Here is a 22,530-nt window from a genome sequence, read left to right on the forward strand (position 1 = left end):
TCTTCCACCCTGATGATTTAGATCTTTATGTTGATGCGGTCCATTCAAACATGTGTATTGCATGGTGTTATTCACCCCTTCTAGCGTCAGAATTCGAAATTACAGAGTAGACCGATTCAAAGTTGTGAAGGATAGGGAAGAATCACAAATGGGAAAAATTGTGTGGTTAGGGACCGGGGTCGCTATGAGTTAGAGAATGGGTCAAATTGTGTTTGGCATTTGAAAGATTGCCACAGCACCTATGCTTGCATGGGGTTTAACTCTAGTGTGAGCCAAGATTGCGAGCATAGAGGAGGTCATCTCTTTGAATAATTTGTCCAAACAACTTCATCGCATATTGACTTGGAATATATTGTTGTTTCAAGTGCATGGCTACATAGTCATTGCTTGTTTCATTTATCTTACTACAGCAGCATTCAAGGTGTAAAAATTTCTCACAGCCTATACAAAGCACAGCATTATCTTATCCACTAAAACCAACTACAGCATTATAAAAGATAGCTTCAGAAAACAGCAAACTATAATATTTAATTGGACTAACACAATATAGGAACATTTTTAATACTCTCAAGACTTAACCTAGAGCAGATAATAGGCCTACCAGTATCTGTACAAACCACTTCATACAATTCTAACATCCTTCCTTATTCAGCTTAATGGCTATCTCAAATGTCACCTAGGTCCTGAAAGCTCAATCGGCTGGACTAGCAATGAAGAGTCATCCGTGATGTCGGAACACTGCTCTGATAAAGTCACTGGAATCCTTAACTTATGAGTCTCAATTCTCTGTGAAGCTTCCCATCTCTCAGCAAGTCCATCACCTTCGAGCATCCGCACCACATCTGACATCTTTGGCCTTTGTACTGGAAGATACTGAGTGCACAATAGTGCCACTCGAACCATCCCATCTAGCTCAACCCTATCATAGTTGTTGTTCAGGTCCTTGTCGACCAACAAGCCAATATTCCTTTCTTGATGAATCTTTCTAACCTGGTAGGAAAGTTAGAAGTATCCATTCAGATGTATCTAACTTTAGGAGACTTTTAGACTTTTTTTTTCTTTCTTCTTCACTTATGCCTAACCATGGAACATCTTTTTTATTTTAAAAAGTTAGCATGTGATGGCTAAAAGGATGCTTACCCAGTCAAGCATGGCACCTTTCTCGTTTGCTGCCTTACCAAATTCTACCGCCCTCAAACCACTGATCAGTTCAAGAAGGAGAATTCCAAATCCAAATACATCTGTTTTCTCCGAAGATTGGCCTGTAGAGAGATACTCTGGGGCTATGTGCCCGACAGTTCCTCTCACCGCAGTCGTTACATGTGAATCCCTATGGTCTAACAACTTTGCTAGGCCGAAATCTCCTACGACGGCCTTGCAGAGGTCATCGAGCAGTATATTGGCAGCTTTTACATCTCTGTGAATGATCTTGGGATCACATTGCTCATGCAGATAAAGAAGGCCTCTTGCAGCTCCCAAAGCAATGTTTTTTCTTGTTTTCCAGTCTAATGTTGGTTTTGCTGAAGAATATTGATGAAGAACAAAAAAAGATTATGCTGTTGAATAGGTGATAACTACATGTTCCAACCTTCATGGATCCTGTTTCAATCTAACAGCGATGGAGAATTTACATGGTGGGTTTGGTTTACCTTTGAGTCGTGAAGCAACACTTCCATTTGACATGTATGGATACACGAGAAGCCGCTCTGTAGCAGTCATGCAAAATCCTTGTAGCCGAAGTAGGTTGCGATGCACGGCCAGACTTATCATCTTAACTTCAGTTTTGAATTGTATCTCACCTCCTGCAGCATTTCCATCCTTTAGTCTCTTGACAGCCACTAAAGTTCCATCCTGCAGCTTCCCCTTGTAGACGTTTCCGAACCCACCATGTCCAAGCAAGTTTTTGCTGCTGAAGTTATTTGTTGCAATCTGAAGCTCCCTGAATTGGAACATTCTCAGATTACCAAGGCATGCTTGTTCATGGTTCTGGTCTGTAAATGTATATCAGTTTCGAGTTACTTGGAGAGAAGAATGATTTTTTTCTCAAGGGAAAATGAATGCCCTTTTCACATTTACCATTGGCATCAGAGAATGTTTGTTCACTATGTCTTCCTCTCCACCAGAGAAAGAGTCCCAGGACAAGACTGACTAAGCAGATACTCCCAAAGGCGGATCCAAATCCAAGAATGAACTTGTGGCTTTTGGGCTTTATTGGCATTGGAGCACCTTATCCAGAAAAAAGAACTACAGTCAAGATCCTTGAAGGAACAAAATTGATGTATCAGATTGTTGCATACAAGTTTAAAGATGTTGGGTGCATGGCTGTCATAGGCTCCACAACTTCAGAAATGAGTTGTTTTTTAATTTCTCTTGATGCTTTTGAAGAAACAACTTGTTAGTAATAAAGGAAGTTTCTGAAGAAATATACTCTGTGAGTTGGTTGTATTGAATGATAGTGGCATTGGCATCACTCCATAGCATTTTTGTTCTGCAGCTGACGAGCACATTAAAGGATTTCCAACGATGCTGCAAAATTTGTTCCAAATATAAAGATCTCTCTTTTCAAAAAGAAAAAAAAAAATCCAGGAGAAATATAAAAGTAGTGTTACTTGAATGTCCTCGCCGAAAGTTGAGGCATAGGGCCGCTCAGATCATTGTAAGACAAGTCTCTGAAGCATAGAAAATGCATTGGCCTCTAAAGGTCATAAATGATCGAGAGAATGAACACAGTAAGAGAAGACCAAGAAAGTTACATAAAGGCAAGCTGTGGAAGATTAGCCAATGATGAAGGGAATGCTCCTGAAAGGCTATTGTTGTTGATTCTCCTGTTAATTCTCAACCAAGACAAAAAGTAAAACCCATCAGTTGGTCAGTAAGCAATCCATGAGGTCGTAAGCATTGTGACTTATGTTTTGAATGATTCACATGTATTGAAGATCAATCAGATTGCCCAGCGAGGCAGGAATTTCGCCGGAGAAGTGGTTGTTGGACAAATCAATGGTTTGAAGCTTGGAGAGGCTCCCAATTTCCGGCGGTAAGGGTCCTGTTATGTTATTGTTCTGGAGGAACCTACACGAAGAATCCTTCAATAAAGGCGATCCAAATAGCGGAAAAGACCAAATTATTATTCATAGAGATAGCACGCCGGCTCTTTCAACTCACAAAATTTCAAGATTCGTCAAGTTTCCTATGCTCGGATCGAGTGTACCAGACAGGTTCTGGCTTGGAGTTGCTCTACGACAAAGGTTAACAGATCAAAGTTAATTAGACTTTGTTTTTAGACTCGAAATTACATAAATCTGGCGAGACTTACAGGCCAATGACCAGGTTCTCAGTTGAGCATGTGACCATTGTCCAGCTGCAAGGATCAACAGAATCATGGTCCCAATTCTCAAGGACACCACGAGGGTCCAAAAGAGCAGATTTTACACCCATCAATGCTAGGACTGATCGTATGATTAAGAGAACAAATCATATATATGAGCATCTCAAACTAGGAATAACAAGGAGGGGATCATTTGGTACCTTCAAAGTTAACACCTTCGGGGGAGAGTGTGGCAATTGCAGTACTCCAGAACAAGAAGCAAATCAAGCAAATTACTCGAGTGGTCACCTTCATGATCTGCCCGTCTGCTCGTCTCCAAAGTGAAACTACTCGAGATATTGATGGAATCAGATGAGAAATCATTGAATTTCTTCCATTCCTTATACTCTCATCACACCTCTCTTATGCCCAACGCCATGGCAAACTTTGTTGCTGATTGACGAACAGACGAAAACTTGAAAAAGAAAGCCTAAAAAGGAGAGGAACGCGAGGATGAAGAGTGAAGATGGCAAAGCAGCGACCTGTAGTGATATGATATGGTGAATTGTTGTATGAACGAAACCAAGAAAAATAATCTGATGGCGGGCCAGATGAATCACTTGCTCGGGAGGTGTGTTCGGGGCAATTTGATGAAAGATTAAGGAAAGGCATATGCTTTATGTCTCGGGATGAGTCCGACGTGCGGTGCGAGGTGGGATGTTTTGGGTGGTTTTCAAGGAGTGGACGAATATCAACACTGAAAGAGAAAGGAATCAAGTTCCCTCGAGCAATTACATAGAATAGAATGAAAAGAAACTTGAATTGTATTACGGTGGGAAAGATATCCAATGATAATGCTGAAACAGGAATAAGATTGGCATGTGTCCTTGTTGCTGTTAAAGACAGAATTGAACCCGTTTCACTTTCACTATTATTTTTTTTTACTAGATCCTTCATTCCATGGGTTAGGCCATATCCACTTTAACCTCAGTTTCTCCTCGGTGGGATGGGGATCGAGGACTGGTGTTGCATGCTTAGCATTTGCAGATGCCTGCCTAGCCCTGCTGCTGCAAGGGACCATGCCTTTCTTTCAGGGTGCTGGATATAAGGGACATTTGAGCTTGGATTTATGAAACATGCATCATATATATATTTATATATTTTTTAAATCATTAAAATTTTTCCTTATATGCTGAATCAAATAAATCTTTTTAACATTCAGTTATTTGAATGGTGGAAACTTATGTTAGAACATACAACTTATATATATTTTCAATATAAGATTTTGATTATATCACAATAATCTACCTTCTTATTAGAACCTTCCAATCACATAGACATACTCTGATACTACTATTAGAACAATGGAATTCATATATATCTCAAAGGGATATGATATTGTCCACTTTATACCCACGCCTTCATAATTTTATTTTTGGATTTTACCTAAAAGGTCATATCATAGTATCTCTATTTTATAATCTCAAAATCTTTTCTATATATTTTCAACATAAGACTTTGATTGTATCATAATAATTTATTTTTAAAAGTGTTAAAATGTATATGTAATTCAAATATTGAGAATCAAATTAAAAGTAAAAAATTAATTACCTAAGTCATATTATTTTAGCTAGGAAATATATTAGAGTTGCTCAATTATTTTTAGTTAATAATAATAATATACACACACATTAAGGAGTGGTTTTTTGGGTCAAAATATCTTCTCTTTTTCTTTTTGAGTTTTGACTACGAGAGAAAACAAACAAAAGAAAGTTACAAAAAGAGACAGGGCAATATCAAGAGTTAATTACTTTCCACATTGATCGTCACGACAATATTAAATGTAAATTATTCTTAATGCGTTAAAAATTAATTTTAATAAAAATATTTAGTGTGTTGACCATCCTAAATTAATTTTAATAAAAATTATATCTAAAACTATTCAAGTGATGAAGAAAACTATGATATTTATCACTTTAGTTCGATTTAATTAGATGAGGGGCGCGAGCTCTTTACACGAGCATGGTTTATGGACATAGACACAACAATAAGAATGTTAATTTGAGTATGTATGAATATTTTTGTATGAGATTAAAATCATGGGATTTCTAAAATGCGCATTAATTGCACGTGAAAGAATGACATTGTCAATTGACACTTGCTTGCATGATGCCTAATGGCACTAAGGGAATCGCGTCATTTGAGAGTCCCTCTTGGTTGAGAAAGAGAAGCGAAGAAAGATTTTCTTTTTCCTTCTATTAATGGAAATATTCCATCACACTGCCTATTCATTTTAGCGAAAGATGAAATTTATCATTCCAATAGTCTTACATAATCGGTCTCATAACTATTTATGAGGAGGTAAATCGAAAAGTTACAATTGACCACTACAGACGAAAATATTACCTCGATTTTGTCAAAATTTGACCCTTGTCTAATTCAATAAGTCTCTCCCATAATAACCAACTCAATCATGCCTCCAGAACCATCACACTGCTTGTTCACACTTATTGACAATGTTGATATAATCAGAATCTAAATATGTGGTATTGCATGAGTTTTAATGTTTAGAGGATGGTTTAAGTTAGGCCAAATATTGGGCATGAAAATCTATTTTTTTTTGCTTTTCCAACATGGTATGATTTTCAATCACAACAGACTCAAGACTCAAAAGCTCGTAAAAATTATAAGGTATGTTAACTTTCAATTTAATTTTAATATTTATCAATCATTAAATATTAAAATTGATTTGGTTAATTTTAAAACTATATATAATTTTAATCATATTATATTTTTTTCAAAGACAATGTAGATAAAAAATTCAACACTTGAATCATCGACAATTTAATAAAATTAAGATATATATTTTTTTAAAGCTTATGTTAGTGATTTAGTTTGTATATTTTTTGATAAGTTATTTTGACTTTGTATATATCTATTTTAACATTAACTTTATTATTTGTGTAACTTCATTATTTATGTATTATTCCAATATTATATCATGTGTTTATTTTATTTAATAATCTATTATACTTGATGCAAGATTGAATGATAAGATTGAATGATGATGCTATATATTTGATTTTTGAGTATAAGGATATGTGTCTCAATTATTTGGATATAATTTATATCATGGATATAAATTGTATTAAAATTTGGATATGATTTGTATCATAGATATTATTTTATATATATTGTTTAGATATTATTTGTGATATGATTTAGGATTGTGTGACTTTTTTTTTGTCATAAATCTATGGTTAAATGAATTTAACGATCGAATAACAACGAATAATTCTACCACTAAATATAAATATTTTATTATCAGAAATAAACAGTTATGACATGTATATTTAGTGCATTTTAATTATATATATTTATCATTCATAAATATAAATAAATAAATAAATAAATAAATAAATAAATAAATATATATATATATATATATATATATATATATATATATATATATATATATATATATATTAAATCTAACTTTAAAAAATCTCGAAGGTACTTTTAATGAAAGAGTCTAGATGTTTAAAATCTGTAAACTTTAAACGTCCCTAAGTATAATGAATTAGGGGTAAATAATCAATTAATAATTAAATTGATCGAATGATTTAAACACGAATTATGAAATTAAAAATTTTAAAATTTCAATTTCGAAGATTGGAATATAGTGGAATTCGATTTAATTGAATCTAAATTTTTAAAATCAAGATTGAATCAATTTAATCAAAATAATTAATATTTTTTTAAAACATTAAAATTTTAAATTAATCTAATTGAATTTTTAACTTCGATCAATTTAATCAATTAATTTGATTTAATTGATTAATTCGATTTAAAGAAACACTTTATTGTTTACCTTTTGTCATGGGATTCATTGTTTATTTTTAATTTATCCAAACAATATATATTTAAAAAGAATGAATACTTATCACCCTCGTATTCTCTTTCCTGTACTTTACTCATAGAGATAATATACCGGACAGTGACTGGACCAAACTAAAGCTACCCAGCGACAGCAGGAGGCGGTGACTGGACCCACGTTTGCTCGTCTTCTCGGTTTGGACCAGAACAAAAACCCAAGCAAAGCAGAAGCAGAAGCAGAAGTAGCAGCAAGCGGGCATCGCTCTCCGATCCATTTCTCTTTTCTATTTCTTGTTTAATCCTTATCCTCTCCTCCATCCGTAGCCCAGCTGGCGTCTTCTGCACAGAGGAGATCCAGCGCGATTCGCAGACGGAGAATTGAAGGGGAGGCAGTAGCAGTGACGGCGGTGGTATGGCGGAAAATAGCAATGGCGGCCCTGGAAGCATCAGGGACGTAGGCGAGAGTCCTGCGGAGTCGATTAATGCCGTGGAGGCCACTGACATTATGTCCGTGGAACCTAGGCTCCTTCCTCAGGAGAGGGTATGACTATGCATCTTTGCTTTCTCCACTCTCTTTATCCAGCTTTGCTACGGCTTCTTCTTCTTCGAAGGGCCATGTTTGACGTACAGTACATTTAGATCTAGATAGATTTGAAGTAATTGCAGTGCTAGGGAATGTGCGTGTGTGTGTGTGTGTGTGTGAGGGGGGTTCTTTGGGGGTTCTGATCTAGTGCTTAGATATACAGCATGCTGATCTTTAGTTCGCAAGAGTATTGCACTTAAATGCTGCTTGTTCTGTTCTGTTGCAGATCAGAACTAGTTTCTGTTGATTTCTATTTATGACCTGTAGATAAAGGAAAATTTGGAGTGCTGTTTTCTGCGGAATTTAAGATATTGACTATATTGATCAGTCACAGTTGGAGAAAGTTTTTTTTTTAAGTTCTAGGAAGTGAGAATTTAACTGTTTTCACCTAGTAGAGATCTTTTAGCTTCTCTGCATTATATCGATATTTTAAGCTAAGACACTAATAATGCATCCACAAAGATGTTCTTTCGTGGAAAATAAGTATTTATTTTTGTTGCTCTTGCATGTCAAATAGCTCAACCATGCTTTGGTTTCAACCTTTCATTATGTTATCTCTTTTGTTATGGAAAATCAAGATGATGGTATGAATTTATATACACAACTTTTCGTCTATAACTGATAGCTATTGACATACAATCAACCTTTATAAGCAATTTATGTACTTATCTGGTGACAAATGCAAAAAGACATTCTATACTTTGTTTCAATCATCTAGATTTACCTCTAGTTCATTGATCAGATCTGCAGCCTTGTAGATGAAGTCTTAATGTGCATCAAAAGGAATTCTATACTTGATTAGAGTGAAGAAATTCTATACCTGTTTTACAACTAACATTTGTGGCTTCTTTATGCATCCTATGATCAATTTGAACATTATATATCTTCTGATTTTTGAAATTATTATATTTTGATATGATAAGCTAATACCATCTTATTTCTTTTATTTCATAATTTTCCAAAGAAAATAACTGTTAATTAGTATATTACTCTTGTGTGAAATAAATGGTGAATCTCTAAATGCAGGTAAAATAAACAAGAATTTTGGTTGGTTTCTAATTTCTATTGAGAATGCCGAGATCACATTGTTGAAAGTTCATGTTCTGATTTCTACCTTTTTCGGTTGTAAAAATGATCATGCTTACCTACTACAATAACTGTTTTTGTCATAATATGGTTATAACATATAAAGACAGGGTAATTGGAGTTTAATGCTTAATTGGAAATGCAGGAGACAACATCCTTGATATCGGGAAGGTCTATGGCATACCACTTGGTAAAACAAAATAGATCTACATTTCTTTCACCTAACCAATGCGTCTCTATAAGTACAACTTGCAGTTGACATAAATGAGGAACTGATCTAATTCTGCACGGTTTTGGATTAGCTATTCATTAGACTTACTTCGGGGTGATGTTAAGCTGGTTTGACAATTTTTTTTGTTTCAATATGAGTTTCCAAATATTCTGATATTAAGTCATGTTTACATTTTGATGTCCGGTCTTTCATCAGTAACCTCATTGTAGCACAAATGATGATTATATAGTAAGATGAATCATGCTTCGTTGTCTAAAGTCTTTCATGAACTTAAATCTTCCTTAAGATTGTTATAACATGAGACTGAAACGAACGTCACTTTTGACTGTTCAATTAATCAATTTTTTCAAATAATATATCAAGTTAGTCTATTGAAGGAGCATATTGAAGATTGGGAACAAATTGAATAAATATGCACTTTATGAAATATGTATAGGACCATCAGATTGGCAAGTCATTCTCCTTTCTCACTCATTTCCAATTTCTTCTTGCTCAGGGTTTTGTTTCCTCATTCATATTGAAGACCAGTTTTATAGCCAACTTTTTCAATGAATGGTGATGACTGAATTTATCCAGAAAATTAAAATTTGAATGGTGAAATTCAGTTTTATTTTAGATACTGATAGGGTTGTTTGTTGGTTATAGTTTGAATAGCTCCCTAGCAAAACTCATATGATTGGTTCACATCTTCTGTCTGCTTTATTTGCCCTGTCTACTATTTCATGGAATGTCTAAATAAATTGCACTTTATGTAGAGATTTATTTGGATGGTTGGCATGAAGTGATGGAATATAAAACATATTTTTTTAATCACCATTTAATTTAAGTTACAGATAGGAGGGACTAATCATGGTTATCAAGATTGGCTAGTAGCAATATAGATCACAATCACATAATGCCTATGTTGACCTCCTGAGTTGGATCGGTCTTTGCAAATGCTTTTCCTAAGAAATTATGTATCTCACAAAGATCATCAGAGAAGTTTAAAAGAAGTTGAAGTTTGAAGGAATTACTTAGATTCCACTAGAAAATACATGAAAGATTCAAGGGTTAAAATCTCATTCATTTCATGCTAAAGGTTCAACCCTTAGTCAAAATAAAATAGGTTTGTGCCAATTTGGTCGTGTCAACAAAGTATGTAGGTGTTTGTGATGATGAGGCGGGGAAAGAAGAATAGGAGGATGAGAAAGAAGAGTAGAAGGTTTACCTAGAGGAGTTGTCCACAATAAAGAAAACTTCTTGCCACACCATCTCCTTTGTGTAGGTCGCCAACACTAGGGAAGGCTTCTTGTGACATGCCTCAATGCCTTCACACCCCAACCACTTTATTTGAAAGTGAAACTATGGTTTCAATTATGCATGTAGCATGAATTAAAATTATGATTAGATAAAGAGAGGGTAGAGTATGATAAGATATAGAATACAAAAGAAAGAAAGAGGAGAGAATTTACTTATTATTTGTAAAGAGAGAATAAAGAGAGAAGGAATCAAACTATATATCAAAGTGTGAATGATTCGTGGATGAGGGCGGTGCTGAAGTTTGAGGGGATGATGATGAACTAAAGGACAACTAGTATTAAGATGGAATTGCCAAGTTCCGGCTCTGATACCATGTTAAAAATTGAAAAATTACATAACTCCAAACTTATCTAATGCATGAGATTCTAATCCTTTTTATACATTGGTAACATGACTTATTATTTCATAAAATAACATATTTTTCTAATAAAAACCCTAAAAGATTCTAATAAATTTTTCTAAGAGTTATAAACAAACTAGCTACACTATCATATTCCATAATTTTTAGAATAGTTTCAGCCTATATATGGTTATGAAATCATTGTTTCCCACACTATTATTATCTAATAGTTCTAAAGTATGATTTTATCAAATTATAACAATAATACGATGTTGTTAACTTTATAATAATAATAGTATGTCATTGCTAATATTGTGATAACATTTAATGTATTATTAATCTTACTTAGCTATAATACTTATTATTTTTAATATTTATTTATTAATTATATGATATTTGATGAAATATAATATATATTTTTATTATGATGGAACACTATTTGTTATCTCATATATGAAATTATTATTTTTATTTTAATCTTTTCCTTAATGGTTTCAATTTCACTGGTCGTAGAATTTGATGCAACTACGGATCGTATATTGATAGTGATTTCGCTAACCATTGGGCTAATTTAATACCTTGTCTTGCTGAACAAAAGCTTAGCTATTATGAATTAATGAGCTTACATTTTCAAACCCAACTTAAGTTTACACAACTTGTTAGATCTACTCTTTGCCATATGAGTAAGTTGAATCTGCTGCGTCATTGTGCCCCTATCCTAGAATGACAGTTTCCTCCATTGATTGAAAACTGTGAAGGGAATGATATTACTGCACACATCAAATGAAGCAGTTCAACAGTGGCATGTATCTCTTGCTGTAGTATTTGTTAGAGAAAAATAGATACCAAACTGTCAGTGTGGTTGTTTAGTTTCAAATCAACTGCGTTGGTGCATATTGGCTAATATTTATGGTTCGAGTATAAATCTGATAGGAATAGCTTCATCAGATTTAGGATAGCCTGTGGACAAATTATCAATTTAGGAACTGAATTGCAATCTAAATGCATGGTCATTAAAATATCCTTTGTTCACTATTCTGATAACTGTTGTAGTTATGGTACCAATTAAAATCCTGCAAAAGATTGGATGTCTTATTAGCTTAGTTTCTTGGGCCCAACCTTCTGTTCTGTCCCACAGGCTTGAAATGTTAAAATGCAAGTATCTATTTAAATTGATTTTAGTGTTCTGACATGGTTTGTATGAGTTACCAGCAACTATCATGCTACCAATGCTAGATTGCACTCAGTTGTTTGAGCTATGTACGAACATGCCTAAATATCACACTTACAGATGTATGTCAGTCTACTTTATTCTAACTTCAGCATAGCTTGTGTTGATGTTATCAACAGTAATCATAAGTTTGAAGGCAGTTCTCACATAGTATAATTAATCAAAGTTAATAGGAAAAGTTTTGATTCTCGTAATTTTTTGTGCAAAGAGAAGATCTTGGTTTTTTACTGTTGGTTACCATCTTCCAATTTATCAGATGAACTTAAATGAATATGGCTTTTAGCATTTTGATCAAACTTATTTCACAGTTGGTCTTGGGACCTTTGATAACTCGAGAGTGGACAGAGTAGAGAAAACCTATGTAGCTCTCGTGATATCCACTCTCAGGTTCAAGGGCCATCATTCATCACTAACAACTAATGAAGCTATGCCTTGAATATTACATAGGTATGGCTTTAATGTGGATTATCTCCTGAATCATGCTTGATGCAACATGCTACCGATTGCGTAATTTATAAAATACCAACACAAGTTCAAATTGTCTTTTCTTCATTCATTTTTCACAGTCCATGAAGAGCACAAAGGACTGAACAAAGAAATTAGGGCTAGAATTGAGTCTTTATAAATTGTTACATTTTTAGGCACCTTGAGGTATTTTTTATTTTGCATGCCTACCCACTCGACTTAAAAGTTTGTTGCATCATGGGCCTGCAGATTGAATAATTATTTATAATAGCTAACTAATACATGCTTTTTGCACCAGCAGAGTAGGTGGGGAGGTTGCTTCTGTGGATTGACATGTTTTGGGCCACAAAAGAGAGGCAAACGAATAGTTCCAGCATCCCAAATTCCAGATGTGAATGCATCATCTAGTCGTATAAATGGCCATCAGTCTGCTGGAATCTCCAATGAAAATACAACTCTGAACTTATCTATTCTTGCCCCACCTTCATCTCCAGCTTCTTTCACAAACTCTCAACTCCCTTCCACAGCCCAATCACCAAATTGTTTCTCGTCAATGTCAGCTAATTCTCCTGGAGGACCATCATTAACCATGTTTGCAACTGGCCCATATGCTCATGAAACTCAATTGGTCTCACCTCCTGTGTTCTCTACATTTACGACAGAACCTTCAACTGCGCCATTGACCCCTCCACCTGAACTTGCTCACCTTACAACTCCATCATCCCCAGATGTTCCTTTTGCACGGTTTCTTCACTCATCTCTGGATATTAGAAGTGCCGTGAAAGAGAATGGAGTGCCTTATTTGTCATCTAATTATTGTGTTGGAAGTTATCTCCAAGCAGATTATCCAATTTATCCTGGAAGTCCTTCTAGTAGTCTTATATCACCTGCCTCTGGAACTCCACGAACTGGTCTATCATCTCCTTTCCCTGAGAGTGGTACTCCCAGACAGTGGGATGCTTCTGCTTCTGCATCTGCACAGGACTCACCATGTTTCAGAAATGGGGCATCAAAGTTGTTTGGACATAATTCAGCTACAACCAGAAATTTTATTCTGTGCCCAGACTCCAGCTTTTTCTATCCTGCAACATCTGCGCAGTTTCACTTGGACCAGGCACTGCAAACGGTTGCTCACACTGGTGGGAGACTTAGTGTTTCCAAGGAAGCAGATGCTTATTCCAGCAGTGGAAACAGACACAGTAAAGCTTGCAAACAGGATATAGAAGAGATTGAAGCTTACAGAGCATCATTTGGATTCAGTGCGGATGAAATCATCACCACACAACATAATGTTGAGGTATCAGATTCTTTAGAAGAGTCCTTTACCATGTCTTTGTTTGCAAATAGTCAAACTGGAAATAAGCACTGCCCTGCTAATGGATGTGATGACCGCGATAAAAAGGTCTCCAACTCACTTGATCCTATAAGCTCAAAGCAACTGATAGTTCAGCTTGAAGGTGGAGTTGATTGTGAATCTGACCACAGAAGGATGCAAGCAGGTAAGCTCAATCACTTTGAAGTTGATCTAATGATAAGAACCCTGCTTTTTGTTTTTCCCCCATGCTTGCTTTCATTCATGAGAATATCTTATTTATTATATGGTTGAGGATAACGCTCTATTCAAATGATGCCTATATGTAGAACACATGAAACACATTGGCACCCTTTTCTGTCAGATTGTCTCATAAACCATTGTTATTCATGTTATCCAGGTCCTAAGCTAAACAAACATTCAGAAGATACCTCTCCTTTAGTTTATGATGACACAGATGGTGGTGAAGGAAGAAAGTGTAGCGCGCCAGCAGATGAACAGCTTTATAAGCGAGCACAGTCATTCTCTGATGCAGAAGTTGATTATAGAAGAGCTAGAAGTTTGAGAGAAACCAATGCCATACTGACCTGGCACGACATGCTGAATTAGCTGATCTTCTAAGGAGGATTGTTAAGTTTCTTTGTTATCATATGTTTAGGCCACATGGAAATTTTTGTCTGCTGATTCAGTTCATGACTCTTGTAGGTCCTGTAAGATGGTTATCAATGATTTCTTATGATTCCCATCCTGTAGCCAAATGGTGATTAAGATGAAGACATTAGTTCTACTGATTTAGCCTTTGGCATTTATTAAACGAACTGTTTTTGCCTGTTGCTTGTGCTTCTATGGATAAAATAGACAAGATAATCTCTATTTTAATGCCATACTTTGCAGTCCAAACAATGGTAGATTCGCATTTGATTAATATAATTCCCGTCAAGTACATTTCAACTCGAAGTGCTTGAGGGTTTTGAACTATATTACTTTTTCACGTTAGCAATTGGTATATATTGATTTCTTATGCTTTTATTTTCACTACATAACTTATGTTGTACAACCTTATTAACTATTAACGAGAGTAGAAATATTTTATTTATATGAACAAACACTATCAACACCAGCTACCTGACCATCTATCCGAACTAATCCTAACAATTCAATCAGATAGTTGCCATTAGAATAGCAATGCAATCATTTGTAAGTTCGTATACATCTTTTATATATGTTTAACCCCTTAACTTTATATATCCGGAAATTGGAGATCAATTCATTCCAGAAACTCAATCACGCCAGTATAACAGAAAAAACTGACTCACAAAATGACCATTTATAACCTCCCTGATCAGTTTCTAAACATTGAATAGCATTGGTATTAAATTCGATACAATGAAGAAAAAAAAAAAAACAATCAGGAACCTATCAGTTCATCCCCTGGTATGGGTTTGAAACATGGCAGATGGAGAATTTCAATCACCTGTTTTCTTAATCAGTCAAGACTTGTTAGATAAATGGAGTTATACAAAACCAGTGAGTGCATTCCACTCTTGTGGGTACTTGTCTCGCAGTCTCTCTTATGGCCAGTAGAATTTAGCTGTCAGTGACCAAGAGTTCGCTCAGGTTGTCTTGTTTATCTGTCTTCCACTCCATTCAAATCACATTTATTAATAAATATTTCTAGTCGAAACTTCAGATGTACCAAACACCAACAAGCAAAACTGATAACTGATTTGAATTTGATTGTGATACACTGGAATGATTTGAACCAGTGAAGCAGAAATGGATGAACTGAAAAGAGGGGAAAGAATCACTTATCCACCCCCCTATTTTGATGCCAAGGGCTCGTACCAGTCAGGTCCAAAGCCAGCAGCTTTCCTTGCTTCGACATTGAAAGGGGGCTTAAGTGGCCCCCGAAAGTGTTCACGGACAGTGGCATGAAAACGTTGGATTACTAACTCTTGTTCATCATGGCTTATTTTTAGAGAGCTTCCGACATCTTGTTCCAGGTGTTTTATCTCACCATCCTCCTTATCAGCTTCTTGCCGGTAGGGAATGCTTTGTCCCACCATGGGTTGCTCATGTTCAACATATCCACAAATGGTCTCTGAACCATGATGTTTGCTTGCTTCCCTAAGGCACAAGTATCTGAACCATTTAACACCAGCAGCACAGTGTGTTATTTCTTCTGGATACACCACAGTTTCCAGCAAATTTGCGGTTCTCTCATCCCCTCCATTTCGGAATCGAGAGATGGTAGTAGGAAGGACATCAAGTCCTCTAGCCTGCATTAAATAATATAGATGAAACAGATATTGTTGATATCCTAAGATTTAAAACTATAAATTTTAGTACAGTTAAATTGACAAATTCATGGGTCCTTTGACATTCTCCAGTGAGAGAATCTAAAATTTTGAATGAACATTTGCAGGGAATACAAGGGGCACAGCTTAAGTCTAAAAGAAATAAAATTGTTTCCAACGTGATAAAAACATATGAACAGAATCTATTAAAATAAGATTTTTGATGGCCTAGGATGAATGACTGCTTTACAACAACAACCGAACATTATCCCACTAGGTGGAGTCGGCTATGTAGATCCTCTTACACTATTAGGCTCTATTCTCCCTCTTCTCTCCTATCCATTCGCCCTTGTAATTGATTCTCCCTCTTTACCATCCATCTAAGTAAATGTGCCCTTAGGCTAAGTGGTTAGCCAATTAACTTTAACATAGTACTAATGTTTTGTTCTTCAATTGAGTTTTCTCCCACATTGCTTATCTTCTCCAAATGCATGATTCCTAACTATGATATGTGCAAGAAAATTTCAAGTACTTGTCAATCTTGTCCTAGAGATTTTTTGTTTGGAGGAGCATATCCAAGGTTTGTCTTCAATCATTAGTTGCTCCAATCATTCTTCATCTCAAATCTCCTCTCCAATTCCAACAACTTGCCTTATTATCCAGAGTTTGGATCATAAAAATCTTCTTCTTTAATTTCAGCATATACATCAACAGATTTGAATCCTTCTATTGTTGTGATCAGTTCATCTCGTGATCATCATCTCCTAGGCACTCGTCTTTATAGCTTGAGGCTATAAGTTGCTCTAAATTTGCATTAGACTAGTTCTAACCTCTTCGAAGATCTGAGACATATTTGTATAAGTCAATCCATCTATAGGACTACTTGAGATCAATTTCTCATCATCTCCTATTTGAAATCATCCCTTTATCTTAGGGTCTCTCATTTTATGGGGCAGTAAACCCTTTCAATTGTTAAAAATGGCAAGTTCTTCATCCATTCTACCTAAGTTCGGTCCTAGAAATTCTCTTGATGGTCTTCTTGGTAATAACCCCTCCATATATAAGTTGAGGAATATCAAAATGTGTACTTCAAGCTACTTAGATTGCACCATCTTAGCTTATTCCATAATGTCATTAGCTCTTGAAGGTATTTCTAGAACTTAGTATGATGCAAGTCTCTAGCTCTAGTTGGATTTTAAAAATTTTGCCCTTTCCATACAATTGACAGATATCAACACTTGGACTCACATTTCAAGTGGCCACTAGATATCCATGTGTAAAAAATTTAGAGAGAGTCATGTCAAACACTTGTATCGGTATCCATGTTGGATACTCGTACTCAAGTTTAAATATCATAGCTCTAGGTTGAAAATTATATTCTAAACCCAAGAGTTTCTTAAGCAAATGTCTGGTAATATGTCTCTTTGCTTTAGACTTACAACATCTTATCCTATTAATATTACCCTTGCCTCTCATCAACAAACCACATTAGTCATGTTACTCCTATCCAATCTTGGCCACTTTCTTCACTCCTCTATGTTACCTAACTTTTTGTTAAATTAGTATTTGTGAAAAAAAAACTTGATTAGTAAATAATTTAGTAGCCTTTCACATGGATTGGAAGGGCAACTAGTACAAGACGTGAGTCTCAAGGATTGTAGAAACGCTAACAATGGCTATATATTTATAAGTTTTAGTGGTTAGCTTTTCACTCCAAATACTCAGTTGGTTGCTCCATCCTAGCTTGCAAAGTCTATAGCAGATGATTCCTAACTCTATTGAGTCTAGTCTTTAGTATGAGTCATGTTAAGTAGGTAAATGCATTCAATTTTCAATCCCTAGACGAGTCATAGAATGCCCTTATGCACCTTTTTCCTTAATTCACTTTGTTACTTGTGGTCCTAATTGTGTTCCTTCAAAATTTAGTCTAGGTATTTCATTAAAAACGTACTCATGATTCTCCATAGATATACTATGTCAACTCAGGTATTTCATATGGATAGAGATCCTTGCACATATGGTAAACACAAGTTATCAGTTACATGTGTATTGGGCTGATGTGTTCAACTTATTTGACACTAATCCAATTGCTCAACTAACTTCTACAAACAAGTTATTGTTAATTCATACTAGCTAGTCTTTATGTATAAAGTCATGATAATCAAAGCATGAGAGTTTAATTATTTAATATCTAAAGCTCACATATGCTCTATTATTATGCATATTTAGTCAATCTAAACATGAATTATTTTTAGGAAATTTAAAAGGTCAAAATGTTGGCCCATCATACCAAATGTACCATATTAATGTAGCACTAGTAAGGCACCATATAGATCTATGTAATCAACAAGATCAATCTTGGATTTCTATTTGCAGTCACTTTGATACAGCATGTAACAAAAAATTTACAATACCAATATTGGCTATCTCAACAAAGTGAAAGATTCAACATGATAGTCACACTTTTACATGCATTATTGAATTCAATCCCTTAAAGGTTCTTTTTTATTTGTCATGTTATTCTTTTCATGCATAATAACGCAAGTGAAAATACCATAACATACCCCCATCAAGTAATGGCCAAGGTTCCTATTAATTTATGAGTTACATCTCTAGTCAAATTCAAAACTATAATACGGCTTCTGTAATGCTCAAGGTTCTCATTTAATTTGTCAAAAACAAACAGAAGGCACAAATAAACTAATTGAAGTAAATTTTGCTTAACAGATATCAACTTTAAGAAAAAGGGAAAATCTGAAAGGGTTAAGTTTGAGCATGTATAAGGAGTTCTGGAGAAATATGCAATCGAGCAAATATTCATACAAAAAATAATGTAAAACAAACTAAATGAATACAAAAAACTATAAGTTGCAACCTGGAACATTGGAATTATGTGTACCTAGAAATAAAGAATAATGTGTACCTAGAAATAAAAAACTTGCAACCTGGAACATTGGAATTATGTGTACCTAGAAATAAAGAATAATGTGTACCTAGAAATAAAAAACTTGCAACCTGGAACATTGGAATTATGATAAGTTTTGAGGAGCAAAAACACGAACGTTTAGACCATCACTCACTAGTTGAGCTCATAATTCTTCTGCATCTTCCTAGTGTTTTCCTTCCAGAAGTCTTGACAAGTGCTAGACACTTAAAAAATTTACCTAACCCATGCAAATGCCTATTTGAATACAGTCCATCTAAATGATTGAAATTAAATTCGCTATCATTCACATTACGACATATCAGAATCTAAGAATTCATAATGGTTGAAACAGCTGTTCTCTATGGGATGTTGGATGAGGATTCAGGTTACTACGATAACAATATCAAGGTCATTAACATCTCTGTATCAATATGTATTTAAAGTCTGCAATTATGAAGCTCAAAAACACTCCATTAAATGACAAATTATGAATCCCAATGATGATTGATAACGTAGAAAATATAAAAGTAAAATAAAACACAAGGACACAAACCTCGTGCACGCAGTGCTCCACAGCGAGACGAGCCAGCAGGCTTTTGGAGGTCTCCAACGCAGAGTCCCAGAGGCCATCATGCGCAGGGAGAGCTCCATAGTACGTCCCGAGCTCCTCCAGCCTCGCGGCAAGCAGTGTGAAGTGTCGGCCTTCATCTCGGGCTATCTTTACAAAGTCTGTAAAGAATTCCCTGGGCATCGCCTCCAGCCTCCCAAATCGAGCAATAATATCCTGGGATCGAGAAGGGAAGAACACAGGCGAAAGGTTGAGCTGGAGATGTAAGAGACATAATGACAAACATATTGCAGGCAGTCGCAATCAAAACAAAATTGACCCAGGAAAGATCGATGGCCCAGCTTTCCGTGTGGGCGAGGCTGTGTACAATAGCTTGCCGGCTTTGAAGGCTTCCTGCTTTGCCGAGTTTCGGCATCGTGCTGGGAGACACCAGCTTCATCTGCGAGTACGCAGAAACCTGTCTGTTAGTTTCTTGATTTGGAGGAACAATGAAAAAGTGAAAGAATGGTGAAGATTACGGTTGAGAGCCGGGCGGGTCGGTCGGGGACGGGGGAAGGAGGACCTTCGTCGCGATAGGGGATACAGATCGAGCCTTGTAGCCACCGGACGGCGAAGGCTTCACCGAGACGAGCCTTCTCAAACGGATTGGCCATGTTCAAGACCTCGAGCGCGGCCTCCACCAGCGTCTGTGCGTCCGCGCCGCCGTGGTCGTCATCCCCCTTTCTTTCGCTCATCAGTCTGCGAGCTATGCCGATGCTTTTTGTTTTTTAGTTATTTTGTTATTATGTCGAAGTAGTATTTACCTTTATAAGGGGCTCGCGGGGCTACGGATACCGGTGAGGTATTTCCGTATAAGTATTTACGAGTTAATGTTTAATTACGGTGTATTATAGAATTAATTTTATCAAATAAAAAGATAATTTAATTATTTGTACTCTCTAATTATAGTATTCATTAATATATTTATAGAAAATATATACATTTCATCTTTAATTAATATTTTGATAGGTATGAAAAAGTGAATTGTGTATAGGTAATAATGATGAAAAATACCTATATAAAGACTAAATAAACACCTATAATAATTGATATTATCCATTTTAGATCTAAACTTTTATAATTTTATTTGTAAACTTAAACCAAAAGGTCTCATATCTTTAATCTTATAAATTTATGATCTTTTTCATGTATTTTCAATATGAGACTTTGATTGTATCCCAATATGATTTTTTCCATGTATTTCCAATGTGAGACTTTGATTGTATCCCAACAATTCTCATGGTCCATACTGAGAGCCCCCTACCATTATCCTCGTGGTCGGGTTCAAACTCCCCATACTGAGAGCCCCCTACCATTCTTCCCGTGGTCCGGGTTCAAACTCTGATACCACTTGTTTGTATCGATGGAATCAAAATATCTCCACAATAGTATGATATTGTCCACTTTGAGCCTAAGTCCTTATGGGTTTATTTTTGGACTCAACTCAAAAGGTCTCGTATCAATGGAGATATCTTTCATCTTATAAATCCATGATCTTTTCTATGTATTTTCAATGTGAAATTTTGATTAAATCCATTGTTACTATCAATAACGACGATATACAATACCGTCATTAATAACTCTTAACGACAATACTTTTTTCCCGTCACTAATCGTTTCCTAATGGGGCCTTTTAGCAACAACTACCTATCGTATTTAGTACCGTCATTAATGAGCTTTAACGATGAGAATTGACCTTTTAACGACAGAAAATCCGATCATTAAAGGGTGTTTTTTAGTAGGGTAAATTAGAGGAAGAGCAAACATTCATCATGGAAAGTGATTATCAACTATAGTGATGATTGGATTTTGGATGTCCTAACCACATGATAGGAGTTAAAAATACATATATTTGGCATGTTAGAGTATAAAAGGAAGCGGGTTATTATCATGGCAAATAATTCAAAGTTACCATAACTCTTGTTGGTAAGACGATGGTGGTGCTCTAATTCAATTCGAAGCAAGTAGAGTTGGAGAATTGTTTCACACACCTGAGATGAAAAAAACCTGATATCTGTGTCACAACTAACATCCTCATGAAACTATATTGTGTTCGGGCCAAAGGATGTGAAAGTTTATCAAAATTTAGAGTCAACAAGCATACCATTCATGGAGGGATGAAAGTTTGAGCATACCATTCATGGAGAGATGAAAGTTGGAGTTTGTTTATGTGATATCAACTCAAATGACTTATGTGAACAAGACTAGAAGAACTTAGATAACCAATTTAGGATATGCACGCCTAGAACATCTGAGTTATCATAAGCTAAAAATAATGATGAACAAATAATGTTCAAGGGTCTTCCTCAACTAGATGTTGGAGAGGATATAATATGTGTTGGATGCCAATATGCGAAAGCACATCAGTTGTCATTTGAAGACTCTAAGTACAAAGAAAAGAAATTTCTTGAGTTGGTCCACTCAGATGTGTTTGGACATGTGAAGCAACTATCCATTAGTGGTTTCTATATATGATAACTTTCATCGATGACTTCTCAAAGTGCGTATGGATATATCTTATAAAGAAGAAATCAAAAACACTAAGTAAGTTTAGAGAGTTCAATCAGAAACCTATATGTCTACATACTGACAATGAAGGTGAATATACTTTATATAATTTATGAAGTATCTACAAGATTGTAAGATAAGGCGATAGTTAACATATTTAAACACTCCACAATAAAATGTAGTAGTAGAAAGAAAGAATAAACACCTTGCAGAGTGATAATAACCATTTTAATATATTATTTTAGCTCTTATAGTTGACGTTTTAATCCTCTCATGTGCTTAAGTGTCATTCTTATCATATTTTATGAGTAAAGGGAATTTGGAACTTCATTGTAATTTTCCTACATTTAGAGTATTAATTTTTAAGATTTGAATTTTACCTTATAGGGGATCAAAGAGAGTGTCAACTGAGAGTCAAAATAGGAGCTCGAGGCACACAACAGCAGGGAACACGGTCTAATCGT

At 35.3% G+C, this 22,530-nt stretch overlaps 3 protein-coding genes across 4 annotated transcripts; 1 reads left to right on the forward strand and 2 right to left on the reverse strand.

Moving 5' to 3' along the window:
• Window positions 1-469: 469 nt before the first annotated feature.
• On the reverse strand, window positions 470-3,825 carry LOC141834387 (protein NSP-INTERACTING KINASE 1-like). Its single transcript, XM_074721741.1, has 11 exons — window positions 3,526-3,825; window positions 3,314-3,446; window positions 3,163-3,234; window positions 2,926-3,069; window positions 2,754-2,825; window positions 2,610-2,669; window positions 2,429-2,526; window positions 2,077-2,226; window positions 1,650-1,991; window positions 1,141-1,520; window positions 470-990 (listed from the first exon to the last, which is right to left on the reverse strand). The coding sequence occupies exons 1-11, from the start codon at window positions 3,686-3,688 to the stop codon at window positions 673-675; spliced, it is 1,932 nt and encodes a 643-aa protein (XP_074577842.1). The 5' UTR covers window positions 3,689-3,825; the 3' UTR covers window positions 470-672.
• Window positions 3,826-7,465: 3,640 nt separating this feature from the next.
• Window positions 7,466-14,497, forward strand: LOC141835178 (uncharacterized protein At1g76660-like). Of its 2 annotated transcripts, none has more exons than XM_074722609.1 (3): window positions 7,466-7,721; window positions 12,715-13,915; window positions 14,129-14,497. In XM_074722609.1, the coding sequence occupies exons 1-3, from the start codon at window positions 7,593-7,595 to the stop codon at window positions 14,335-14,337; spliced, it is 1,539 nt and encodes a 512-aa protein (XP_074578710.1). In that variant the 5' UTR covers window positions 7,466-7,592; the 3' UTR covers window positions 14,338-14,497. The 2 variants fall into 2 exon arrangements, with proteins under 2 accessions (XP_074578710.1, XP_074578711.1); XM_074722610.1 differs by having other exon boundaries at window positions 12,718-13,915.
• Window positions 14,498-15,091: 594 nt separating this feature from the next.
• Window positions 15,092-20,276, reverse strand: LOC141835027 (uncharacterized). The gene is made up of 4 exons (XM_074722449.1): window positions 20,038-20,276; window positions 19,839-19,958; window positions 19,505-19,735; window positions 15,092-16,007 (listed from the first exon to the last, which is right to left on the reverse strand). Exons 1-4 carry the CDS (start codon window positions 20,251-20,253, stop codon window positions 15,549-15,551), a joined length of 1,026 nt encoding a protein of 341 aa, XP_074578550.1. The 5' UTR covers window positions 20,254-20,276; the 3' UTR covers window positions 15,092-15,548.
• Between the last annotated feature and the right edge of the window lie 2,254 nt (window positions 20,277-22,530).

This window comes from Curcuma longa, chromosome 9 (genome assembly GCF_044706935.1).
Source record: "Curcuma longa cultivar G26 ecotype Majalengka, Jawa Barat chromosome 9, ITB_CL_G26_1.1, whole genome shotgun sequence".
Lineage (NCBI taxonomy): Eukaryota > Viridiplantae > Streptophyta > Magnoliopsida > Zingiberales > Zingiberaceae > Curcuma > Curcuma longa.

Bases quoted from the DNA above. Each gene is read 5' to 3' on its own strand.
- LOC141834387 (XM_074721741.1), bottom strand. From the start codon at position 3,688: ATGATTTCTCATCTGATTCCATCAATATCTCGAGTAGTTTCACTTTGG. The intron at 3,070-3,162 runs GTGAGTTGAAAG...TTCTTCGTGTAG, and splicing joins TTGACGAATCTTGAAATTTT to GTTCCTCCAGAACAATAACA. The intron at 1,521-1,649 runs GTAAACCAAACC...AATATTCTTCAG, and splicing joins TGTTGCTTCACGACTCAAAG to CAAAACCAACATTAGACTGG.
- LOC141835178 (XM_074722609.1), top strand. From the start codon at position 7,593: ATGGCGGAAAATAGCAATGGCGGCCCTGGAAGCATCAGGGACGTAGGC. The intron at 7,722-12,714 runs GTATGACTATGC...TTTTTGCACCAG, and splicing joins GGCTCCTTCCTCAGGAGAGG to CAGAGTAGGTGGGGAGGTTG. The intron at 13,916-14,128 runs GTAAGCTCAATC...CATGTTATCCAG, and splicing joins CCACAGAAGGATGCAAGCAG to GTCCTAAGCTAAACAAACAT.
- LOC141835027 (XM_074722449.1), bottom strand. From the start codon at position 20,253: ATGAGCGAAAGAAAGGGGGATGACGACCACGGCGGCGCGGACGCACAG. The intron at 19,959-20,037 runs GTAATCTTCACC...GCGTACTCGCAG, and splicing joins GACCCGCCCGGCTCTCAACC to ATGAAGCTGGTGTCTCCCAG. The intron at 16,008-19,504 runs GTTTGTGTCCTT...TATTTAATGCAG, and splicing joins TGGAGCACTGCGTGCACGAG to GCTAGAGGACTTGATGTCCT.